This window comes from Xenopus laevis, chromosome 4S (assembly GCF_017654675.1).
Source record: "Xenopus laevis strain J_2021 chromosome 4S, Xenopus_laevis_v10.1, whole genome shotgun sequence".
Lineage (NCBI taxonomy): Eukaryota > Metazoa > Chordata > Amphibia > Anura > Pipidae > Xenopus > Xenopus laevis.
In genome coordinates, this window is record NC_054378.1 from 102,455,205 (window position 1) to 102,467,097 (window position 11,893).

Consider the following 11,893-nt stretch of genomic DNA (forward strand, 5'->3'; position numbering starts at 1 on the left):
TCACAGGAACATGATCGTCTGAAACAGAACTATCCCCAACAACAGGCTATTTCATCTGCTGAACTAAATAAAATATAAAGCCACCTACAATTATAGACAGTATGTATATGAGACTGCTTGTATAATTAGATATTGAAGAATTATATTTTCTTTAAGGGAGACGTTGTCATATGAAAAAATCAGGTTGCTTGCACTAAGACAGCCGGGTTTACACTTTAAAGTATATTGTACAACCATGGGTAGAAAATAAATATTAAGGCCAAAATGTGTTCTAATGTTTTTATTTGCAACACGAACTCGCAAGAGATAATGAGCCACAGATGATACACAGGTTTGTGGAAATAGAAGAGGGAGAGTAAAGTAATAAAGAGCAGGAGAACTTTACAGATGGAAAGTGCTGGATGAGTCTTGGATGGAGACTCACAGAAGTTATTCTCTACTGTTCCCCTCTCGTTCATCCTCCTGGAAGAGAACAGACTCTGGGCGCAGCACTGGCTCACTCTCCTCTTCTGTATCACAGCTCTGCTAGGCAAGGGAAACAGAGGAATGGCTACTAATGGTGCTGGTGCCAAGAAGGTGATGTTTGTTTTTACCTGATCACTAAGGAATGTAATAAATACAGATGCAGGGATGGGATGTGTTATCTGGAAACCAGTTATTCAGAAAGCTTCGAATTACAGGAAGGCTATCTCCCATTTTAACCAAATGGGTTTGAAATGTGTTTCTTTTTCTCTGTAACGAGAAAACAATATAGAAACAGATATGCAGCACTTTGGATGAAATGAATAAAGAGAATTTATTCCAGCAGAAGATGGATCCACATGGCCATGTGGATCCAACTACTGTTGGAATAAATTCTCTTTATTGATTTTATCCGGAGTGCCACGTATCTGTTTCTATATTTACAAGGCACAGCTGGGGCGCTGGTGGCTGAGCACTCAGTTTTAAAGTGGAATGAGTGGAGGAGGAAAACCCTTGAGGAGTGAGTCAATGAGAAAACAATACCTTGTAATGGATTCCAACTAAGATATAACTAATCCTATTGGGTTTATTTAATTAATGTTTCAGTTATTTTTATTTTGTTAGTAGACTTCAGCTATGGAGATCCAAATTACAAAGGATCCCTTATCCAGAAGACCCCGGGTCACAAGCATTCTGGATAACAGGTCCCATAGCTGTATTAAGACCATTATGATAACTATTGAATGTGCTGTGCACTTTGCTAAGTTAAAACTTATTTTACTGACCAGACATTTAAATATGGCATTTTAGTTTGGAGATAAAGAAACTGGGATTAATATAGGATAATTAAAGGCAATTGTGACAACGAGTAGGGGGGGATACAGGTGAGTATTGAAAAGTAACTGCGTAGTAGGAGCAGCAGGCAGCCATGCAAAGTACTGTTTGATGGGATGTGAAAAGGTGGTTTTTATTAGCAAATGATGCAGTTTGTTGGGGGAGCCCTATTAACAGTACAGGTATGGAATCCATTATTCGGAAACACTATATCCAGAAAGATCAGAATTACAGAAAGGTCATCTCCCATAGGATCCATTTTATCCAAATAATCCAAATTTTAAAAATGATTTCCTTTTCTCTGTAATAATAATAATAAAACAGTAGCTTGTACTTGATCCAAACTAAGATCTAATTAATCCTTAATGGAGGCAAAACCAGCCTATTGGGTGTATTTAATGTTTACGTGGTTTTCTAGTAGACTTAAGGTATGAAGATCCAAATTACAGGAAGATTCATTTTCCGGAAAACCCCAGGTCCCGAGCATTCTGTATAACAGGTCCCATACCTGTATAATCAAGATTACTACTAAATGTTATTTTCTCGTTGACTAAGTAAAGTGATATACAACTTGCCCTTGAATACTCACTACGTGCTCCTTGCAGATTGTTTTTCCATCACAGGATTTCGGCTGAGTCTGAAGTTCTCTAGACACTACACACAGAAACTCAGCTTGTCCCTCGGTGCTGTAACAGTATGGAGACCCCACATTCACAAGCTGCAAAGATAAAGAAGACTAATTTTGTTGGGTGGCCTAATGTACCCCACTTTGTACTGTTCTCAGGATAAGCAAAAGTCTAGGCTATTACTACACTCCTATAATTAACAACTTTTCATCCGCAATACAATTTGGTCCCATAAAAAAACAAGGGTTTATCAACTCTAGAGCAATTCCTTTATCAGATTCCAATGGGAAGTGCCCTTGTCCCTACATAGGATCACGTTTGCCATACATACTTGTCTCACTGGTTGTAGAGGGTGTTTTACCTGCTCAAATTTCCAGCTGTCAGACATAGAGGAGACCATCTGCGCCAGCTCAGCCTCCTGACACTGCAGGACCCGGTATACGTGCTTCTGCTGGAGCTGGGAGGAAACCAGACATAGGAAGAGAAATTGGGTAAAGTGGATGGAGATCCAGAACAATATATTTGCCAGACAAAATATGGCTGCACTAAAAATAGATTATAGTGGTTGTTCACCTTTAATTTAACTTTTAGAATGATGTAGGGAGTGATATTCTGAGACAATTTACAATTTGCTTTCATTTTTTATTACTTGTGCTTTTTGAGTTATTTTTATTCAGCAGCTCTTCCGTTAGTTGCTAGGGTCCAAATTACCCTACCAACTATTAATTGATTTGTATAAGAGACTGGAATATGAAAAGGAGAGTGCCTGAATAGAAAGATGAGAAATATAGAGTAGCAATAAAAATACTTAGGTAGCCTTACAGAGTATTTTCTTTTTAAAGAAGAAGAAGGCAGATGATTAAAAAAAAACTATAAAGCAATGCAAACTGCTTGTTTGGTATAGAAAGTAAGGAGACCCAGCGGTTAACAATTCATACACCTCAAGCACAAAACCAACCATAACTTTTTGAAATTTACAATTCCTCCCAATTAACGAAAACATGCAGTGGTACTGCTAAAGCTTTGCTGAATACGATTCCAGTATGAAATGAATGGGGGGCACAGGTTCCTCGTGTTTATCTTCTGTCATTTCCTCTGCTTGATAATTGTGTCCCCACTAATCTCAGTTGCTTCTGCAGCAGTCACCTTGATGAACCATGTTTCAGGATTTTCCATTTTATTTCCCTACATTTTAATTGGAAAGTAAACAATTTTGATGGTAATGTTTGCCTGAATAAACTATATTAACGTCATTTGAAGGTGTTTGTTACATATTTTTATATATTTTCTAACTACTTGATGTCGAATCTTCTTTGTTCAGATGAAATACACCAAACCCTTTGTGTGCCTGATAGAGAATTTAAAGGAGAAAACGTCTACAAATGATATTATACTATTGCTGTATTTTATATTAAACTTGGGGTTCAGCTTCCAGAGAAGTAACTACAGAGGAGGCAGACCCTGCGACTGCAGGGGGGCCAGAGGTATAGGGGGCCCAATGAGGCCCTAATTAATGAGCAATTTCAACATATATTTGAAAAAAGGTCAACCTCTGGATATGTTGGGGGCCAGGCCCGGACTGGCAATCTGTGGGTTCTGGCAAATGCCAGAGGTGCTGCTGTAAATTCCCATAGACAGTCATTATTTATTGGACTGGTGGGGGGCTGCTTGGGCATCTGTGTACTTGGAATGCCAGGGCCTATTTTGATCCCCAGTCCGGACCTGTTGGGGGCCCTAAAATTAATTTGCTGTGGGGCGCAGTAACATCTAGTTACAACACTGTCGGCAGCCCTCTAATATTAATGATCAGATTAGATTTGTCAACGGCAGCTCCCCGTTTTCTAAACTCGTTAGGCCTTCTTTTAAAGGCCAGTGATCCTGCACATGTTCTGGGTATGTGGGAGACCAGCACCAAATAAGGTTACATCTGTCATAGAAGCTGATGGTACATGTATGGGATCCGTTATCTGGAAAACCGCTATCCAGAAAGTTCCAAATTACGGAAATTACGTCTTCTATACACTCCATTTTATCCAAATGTTCCAAATTTTTTACATTTATTTCCTGTTTCTCTGTATTTATAAACCAGTAGTTTTTACTTGATCCCAACTAATATATAATTAATCCTTTATTGGAGGCAAAACCAGCCTATTGAATTTATTTAATGTTTACATGATTTTCTAGTAGACATAAGGTGTGAAGATCCAAATTACAGAAAGATCCATTATCCGGAAAACCCTAGGATAACAGGTCCAATACCTGTACAGGGATGACGGTTAATAAATTCTGATGCTAAATGCACTGGTTTCTATGCCAGTATGGGAATCCTTAATTAGTTATCAGCCCCCCTTCCTGTGTTTTTTTTGAAAATCAATAAACAAAAATTTACAAAAAAAAATTAGTTATCAGCGTTACTGTCAGTTGTTCACCAGGGGGCCAGTTAAAAAACTAGGTTAGTTTTATATGAAAAATATCTAGTCCCACAAATCTTATATTTCAGGAAATAGAAATTTAGGGGGTTATTTATCAAAGGTCGACTTTTAGAATAATGTGAATTTTTTGCAGCTCTAATAAATGTCTTTATTCACAATTCAAATGGTATACAGTATGTCTAAATTTCGATCGAATATTCCTGACACGAAAATTCAAATCAAATTTGAACTCCGAAAAACAAATTTGAATATTGCACGTCAAAATTGAAGGACAGAGTACACAGAATTGTATAAAGAATACCTTGGGCTAATCTAGTTAATAACAATAAAATTGCTTTGTATTGGCATAAAACACTATGGCCTAGGGTATGTTATTTCTTCTTATGGCTGTGCCATTTCATTGAGCTTCCATTCTTGTCCCCTCACCCTAAAGTTATCAGATTCTTGAAAATTCAGGGACACATCCAATAAAAACATGTTGGACGGTAGCACTGCTTGCACTTAAAATCAGTTGCAATCAGTGCAATGCCTTCTAGCTGGATTTTCTATATGTCTCACTTAATTTGTGATTTAGTACTCTCTAACCTCACACATCGATTCTATGCAAAGTACATGATACCCCGCAAAGGTTATGCACACAAGTTCCTGGCTCATAGCATGTAGCCTAACTTTAGTTACCTTGTAGCTCAGTTATCCTGGATTAGTCAGTGAGCCGTGCATGAATATTGAGGCACTATGCCATAGTGCTCATGGTACAAGCAACAAACTAACTGCCCTGCATTTTCCATGGAAATCATGTTGCCATCAGAGCTATGTACAGGAATGGGACCTGTTATCCAGAATTCTCGGGACCTGGGGTTTTCCGGATAATGATGTTTCCGTAATTTCCATCTTCATACCTTGAAGGGATACTATCATGGGAAAAATTTTTTTTTTCTAAATGAATCAGTTAATAGTGCTGCTCCAGCAGAATTTTGCACTGAAATCCATTTCTCAAAAGAGCAAACAGATTTTTTTATATTCAATTTTGAAATCTGACATGGGGCTAGACATATTGCCAATTTCCCAGCTGCTCCAAGTCATGCGACTTGTGCTCTGATAAACTTCAATCACTCTTTACTGCTGTACTGTAAGTTTGAGTGATATCACCCCCCTCCCTTTTCCCCCCAGCAGCCAAACAAAAGAACAATGGTAAGGTAACCAGATATCAGCTCCCTAACAAAGATAACAACTGCCTGGTAGATCTAAGAACAACACTCAATAGTAAAAACCCATCCCACTGAGACACATTCAGTTACATTGAGATGGAAAAACAGCAGCCTGCCAGAAAGCATTTCTCACCTAAAGTGCAGGCGCAAGTCACATGACCAGGGGCAGCTGGGAAATTGACAAAATGTTTAGCCCCATGTCAGATTTCAAAATTAAAAAAATCTGTTTGCTCTTTTGAGAAATGGATTTCAGTGCAGAATTCTGCTGGAGCAGCACTATTAACTGGTTCATTTTGAAAAAATTTTTTTTTCCCATGACAGTATCCCTTTAAGTCTACTAGAAAACCAATTAAACTTCAAATAAACCCAACAGCCTGTTTTTGCTTCCTATAAGAATCAATTATATATTAGTCTGGATCAAGTAAAATATATTATTTTACCATAACAGAGCAAAAGAAAATATTTTTCAAAAATGTGGATTATTAGGATGAAATGGAGTCTACAGAAGATGGTCTTCCTGTAATTCGGAGATTTCTGGATATCGGGTTTCCAGATTACGAGTCCCATACCTGTACTAAGAGAGCAGCACGCTGCTGAAAAGTGAAGATCACTCCATTTATGGCATTTTACCTGGCTCAGTTTTGCTGCCTCCATCTTCTCCCGGATAATATGAATTAATGATGCAATATTATAAAACTCGGCCTCTTCCAGCACTCCTACCAAGGAAGAAAGATAAAGCGGCTAGGTCATGGTGGGGTATCATAGAGAAAATGCACAATATTAATAAAACAATAAGGACGGCCATATAGGGCTATAGAAAAACAAGTAATGGATAATAAGCCATTACTTCCATTGCATTTTCAAAAGCATAGGGTACAATGCATATATAACAAATACGTAATAGTTCCACCATAACAACCCCGTAACAAGGAAAATGCTCTCCCTAGTCCAGCAATCAAGCAGTAGATGGCGTTAACCCATTTAGTAACCTTTAAAAGATGAAAGCAAATGTCTGGTTGGTATGAGATACTGACGAACCTGCTCTCACCTTAAAGAGGTTGTTCACCTTTAAACGAATTTTAAACATGATGTAGAAAGTGATATTCTGAGACAATTGGCAATGGGTTTTCATTTTTTATTCTTTGTAGATTCCAAGTTATTAATCTTTTTATTCAGCAGCTCTCCAGTTTGCAATGTCAGCAATCTGGTTGCTAGGGTCCAGACTACCCTAGCAATCATGCATCAATTTGAAGGAGAGACTTACATATGAATAGAAATAAATTCATAGCCTTACAGAGCATTTGTCAGTGACCCCCATTTAAAAGTTGAAAAAAAAGTCAGAAGGCAGCAAATAGTTAAAAAATACAGCATGAAGACCAGCTGAAAAGTTGCCAATCTACAACATACTAAAAGTTAACTTTTAGTAAACTTCTAAGGGAGGGAGCTCCCTTCCGGTTCAAGTGTCCTACTGTTGGCAGGGCCAATTTTTTGTGCACCTTTGTACACATTTGGTTGGGGATAATATATTTTGCAACAGGTGCCGTTTAAAGTAACATTGCCTTCTTAAAACTGGTAGCAACCAAATCTCCCACACCCCCCCACCCCTGACTCTCTGGGGAACAGAAATATGACTAGTTGCAGTTATTAGATTTTATTGTTAAAAAAAAAAGGTATTTTTTGCTGTTTGTTTTTAAATTGCACCTATGATGGTGTGCAGGTGGGGACGCCTGCATTCTGCATCCAGAAAATTAAAATTTTCCATTACGCAGCGAAACTGCTAGACATTTGCTTCACCCAGCATGAACTCCATGCCTCTCTCTACAGCTCTTCTAAACTCTCTCACGTGCAGATCAGTGCCTTGGGCCTGCACAGATTAACTGGGCACTCCAATCTGATTAGTGTGTCCAATGGATAAGAGATCTCTGCTAATTTGTGCTCGACAAGGGAGTGATTTGCATGTTAGGGACATAAAAGAGAGCTGTAGGGGTTCTGAGTTCACACAGGGTTAAACTATGGTTAGCTGGTTAGTCAGCATTCTGCAAAGGTCAAATACAGGTATGGGACCTGTTATCTAGAATGCTCGGAACCCGGGGTTTACCGGATAACGGATCTTCCTGTAATTTGGATCTCTATACCTTAAGTCTACTAAGTCTACTAGAAAATGATGTAAACATTAAATAAACCCAATAGGCTGATTTTGCTTCCAATAAGGATTCATTATATCTTTGTTTGGATTAAGTACAAGCTACTATTTAATTATTACAGAGAAAAAGGAAATCATTTTTAAAAATTTGGGTTATTTGGATAAAATGAAGTCTATGGGAGACGGCCTTTCCTGTAAATCTGAACTCTTTCCGGATTACAGATACCAGAACTATTTTCTAGCACTGGAGCAGGAATTTAACTTGATGATGGGTGTACACAGCAAAAAGAATAAGAAGCAGAGAAGCTTATATGTAAAAGGTTCATTACAGTACCTTCTATTGAAACATTTTTGTCTACTATGAGTTTCCCATGCCGCAAGTAGCGCAGGATAGCGTCAAAGTAAGAAGGGTCTCTGTCAATGAGGAACGCCCCGGACTCATCCTGAGGAAAGAAAAGGGGAGACTAAAGCAAACAAGAAGATACATATAATCATGGATAGAAATCAGGGAGATCAATATATAAAGTGAATCAAAATCAGAAAAATCCCATAGTCTAGCCTATGATTAAGTGCCTGTAAACAAAATTCGTAAGGCTATTAGATATGATTGTTTGAGATATGTAAGTAAATGTATTTTACACTACAAGGACTGCTTCTGGCCTCTCTACAATTGCTGGGATCCCGACCAGTGTCTGCCTGCATTTGTCTGGTTTTAGTTGTCTTCCCCCCTCGCTGAAGGTCTGGGGCATGTGAACCTGAACATTTTTAGTGGTAAGCAAATACCCTACTCCTGCATTTTACTGGAATTGATCCATTTATACAATATAGAAAGTGAATGTCTTAATGAAACAACATAGAGACAGGAGAGAAGGATTTTAATGCAGTAAGGCAGCCCACCTGGTGTTTGTTGTGCTACAACCTTTTATTGTGACACTGGGATTAGCAGTTCAGCAACAAGGTGTAGGTCGTTCTGTAATAAAAGCGTATGGAAATGGAGGAAGCCATACCTTTTCAGACAGCAGCTGGGACTCCTGGCAAAGTCGGCAAAGGAATGAGTTTGGTTCGCGGCACAGGGTCTGTTTTGTAGTGAGGAACATCTTGCCCCCAACGTTCAGACGTACCCACTGTCCTTCCTCAGCAACATGCCAATTAGAGGAGGTCGCCCCAGATCCTGTGTCTCGGGGGCACTGCATCCTGTATTTATGTGTCTCTCGGATAATTATTTTGCCACTTGTAGTCCCCTCTGTAGTCGAGCTTTCCTTTCCAGCGGTTCAGCCCTTACTTTCAGCTCCTGTAATGTTGGTAAATTGGTGACAGCAGTGCAGGCAGAACTAGTTTACACCTGTTATTTCCATTTTCCTGAGCCCTTAATACATGCAAACTGTTTCTCGCAGCACTTCGCAGATGTTTTTCTGTGCCCTATGTCTCTTGCCATATCCTTCTGCCTTGTCTCAGGTTCTTTCCAGTCCTGGCCTCCCCGCACCCTCTCTCCTGGGATAGGTTGCCAGCACAGGTGTATTGTGTTTAGATGCTTTCTGTACTACCAGGCTCCCTGTACTTCATCTGTTATTAGATCACCTTCCTCTTCCATGACAATCCCCCAGCCATTTCCATGCTGCCCGGATAATTAACTCCCACAGTGCCAATCGAACTTTAATTTAGACGCTACCTGAAAAGCTTTTCTATATAAAGCATCATATACAAAAGCAAATACGTTTGTGAAACTGTAGCAGATTGGGAAATACAAATTAAAGGGGTGGTTCACCTTTAAGTACATTTTTAGTATATTATTGAATGGCTAATTCTAAGCAACTTTTCAATTGGCCTTCATTTTTTTTCTTTTTATAGTTTTTGAATTATTCATCTTCGCCTTCTGACTCTTTCCAGCTTTAAAATGGGGGTCACTGACCCCATCTAAAAAACAAATGCCTGTAAGGCTACAACGTTATTGTCATTGCTACTTTTTATTACTCGCGTTTCTATTCAGGCCTCTCTTATTCATAGCGCAGTCTCAAATTCAAATCAATTCATGGTTGCTAGAGTAATTTGGACCCTAGCAACCAGACTGCTGAAACTGCAAACTGGAGAGCTGCAGAATAAAAAGCTAAATAACGCAAACAACACAAATGAAGAACAATTGCAAATTGTCTCAGACTATAACTCTCTACCTCTATACTAAAAGTTAATTCAAAGGTGAAAACCCACTTTAATTGTGCATGGGTGGGGGGGGAAATAAACTGGATCTTACATTTAAAATACATATCAAGCCATATCCACAGTCATACTTACCTAAATGAGATAGCATTGTCATACAAAGTGGTGTTGGGAAGGTGCAAAAAAGGTGGAATAATGGAATAGTTTGTTCCATGGTGATTTATATGCTTCCTTAATGTACTCTACACCCAGTCTAACCCAACCCCACATAATTCATTAGAAGTCTTTGTAATACAAACACACAAGGGAGATCAGATCATAACAGACATATGAACCCATCTGCATCCAGAACATCCTAGAACTCATTGAAAGCACCAATTGCAACAACTTTAATTAAAAGCAATATAGTTACAGTATCATCAGGTCAGTTCACTTCAACCATGATTTGTTTCACCAAACACTTTCTTGCTTTGTAGTATGTGCCCTAATGTGTATGGAGGCTCAGGGCTTTATCTGAATGGAGTTTGTCATTGCGCAATGTTCCCATTAAATAAATGATAAAGCAAAGCGAGAATTCACAGCAAATCTTGGGAGTTACTGAATTCTCAAGTAAGTGGAGTGATAAAAAGATTTCCTTTCAAATTACCGATGTGTCCATTTGTTTAAATGGCTTAGGCTTGAGCTAACAAACAATTACAAAATGAAAAAAAGCGACAAAAATTGTTAGAAATAAAAAATATTTTTTAGAGCAGAAAATCACCTTGACCTTAGATGAACTTGCCCCAGGGTTTGCCTCGATTTCTCAAAGCATCTTAGCACTTACTTTTTTGTTTTCTGGTGGCTAAAGAAAGTTCCACAAGCAAATATAAAAACTGGGTAAATAGATAGTCTGTGCAAAATAAAAAACATTTCTAATTAAGTTAGTTAGGCAAAAATGTAATGTATAAAGGCGGGAGTGACTGGATGTCTAACATAATAGCCAGAACACTGCTTCCTGCTTTGCCGCTCTCTTGGCTTCCACTGATTGGTTGCCAGGCAATAACCAATCAATCTGACTGAAGGGGGGGGGGCACATGGGTCATAACTGTTGCTATTGAATCTGAGCTGAATGCTAAGGATCAATTACAAACTCACTGAACAGTTATGTCCCATGTAGCCCCCCTTCAAGTCGCTGACTAACTCAGAGTTAGAGAGCTGAAAAGCAGGAAGTAGTGTTCTGGCTATTATGTTAGACATCCAGTCACTCCAGCCTTTATACATTACATTTCTGGCTAGCTAACTAACTATATTAGAATTTTTTTTATTTTGCACAGTCTATCTATTTACCCAGTTCTTATTTTTACACCGAACTGTTCCTTTAAGGTGATATTTTCATATATAGACAGGATTGTGGCTAAAACACAAACATACACTATAAGAGAAAGTATAACAGACAATATACAAAATTTTACATATCAGATGTTCTTGTATTACTCGAGGTCTCGAGCATGTTGTCTTCCAGCTGTTTTCACTACAACTCCCAGCATCCCCTAGAACCTGAAAACTGTTGTGCAATTCTGAGATCTGTAGTACCCAACAACCATTATTTGATACCTATACAAAATGTACATGTGAATACTTCCTGATCCTCAATATGCAGATTTTTCAGCTATTGCAGTTCTACTCCCAGCATCCTCAGCAGCTGAATGCCAATCACATTTAGACAGTGTGGCTTTCCAGTGCCATGGAGGAGAATTAGAGTCAATGCTTGTGTTGGGACTAAACTTTAAATAACAGCAAGCAGAAAGACTTGGATAAGAGAGGCCATGGAAAGAAAGGAGGTAATGAAATGCAACAGTATTGCAGGCAAGTGGTGGCACTATAGGTAGAATGAAGTGAGGATCTAACTCTCTATACCAATATCCAACTCTATGCCAGTGAAACATGCATGCCTAAATGTGAAGCAAGTACAAAGTATATTTCACGAACATTATCCATCCTTGCAAGTCATTCCAGGCACAGACATTTAATGGGGGAAGGCAAAGTTAAACTACT

General features: G+C 38.7%; 1 protein-coding gene across 2 annotated transcripts; it reads right to left on the reverse strand.

Moving 5' to 3' along the window:
• Nucleotides 1-265: 265 nt before the first annotated feature.
• Nucleotides 266-9,518, reverse strand: kctd17.S (potassium channel tetramerization domain containing 17 S homeolog). Of its 2 annotated transcripts, none has more exons than XM_018261269.2 (6): nucleotides 8,713-9,518; nucleotides 8,040-8,148; nucleotides 6,193-6,278; nucleotides 2,284-2,379; nucleotides 1,886-2,014; nucleotides 266-522 (listed from the first exon to the last, which is right to left on the reverse strand). In XM_018261269.2, exons 1-6 carry the CDS (start codon nucleotides 8,896-8,898, stop codon nucleotides 430-432), a joined length of 699 nt encoding a protein of 232 aa, XP_018116758.1. In that variant the 5' UTR covers nucleotides 8,899-9,518; the 3' UTR covers nucleotides 266-429. The 2 variants fall into 2 exon arrangements, with proteins under 2 accessions (XP_018116758.1, XP_041417602.1); XM_041561668.1 differs by having other exon boundaries at nucleotides 266-525.
• Between the last annotated feature and the right edge of the window lie 2,375 nt (nucleotides 9,519-11,893).

Bases quoted from the DNA above. Each gene is read 5' to 3' on its own strand.
- kctd17.S (XM_041561668.1), bottom strand. From the start codon at position 8,898: ATGCAGTGCCCCCGAGACACAGGATCTGGGGCGACCTCCTCTAATTGG. The intron at 8,149-8,712 runs GTATGGCTTCCT...TTCTTTCCTCAG, and splicing joins CCCAGCTGCTGTCTGAAAAG to GATGAGTCCGGGGCGTTCCT. The intron at 526-1,885 runs GTGAGTATTCAA...TCCCTTGCCTAG, and splicing joins CAATCTGCAAGGAGCACGTA to CAGAGCTGTGATACAGAAGA.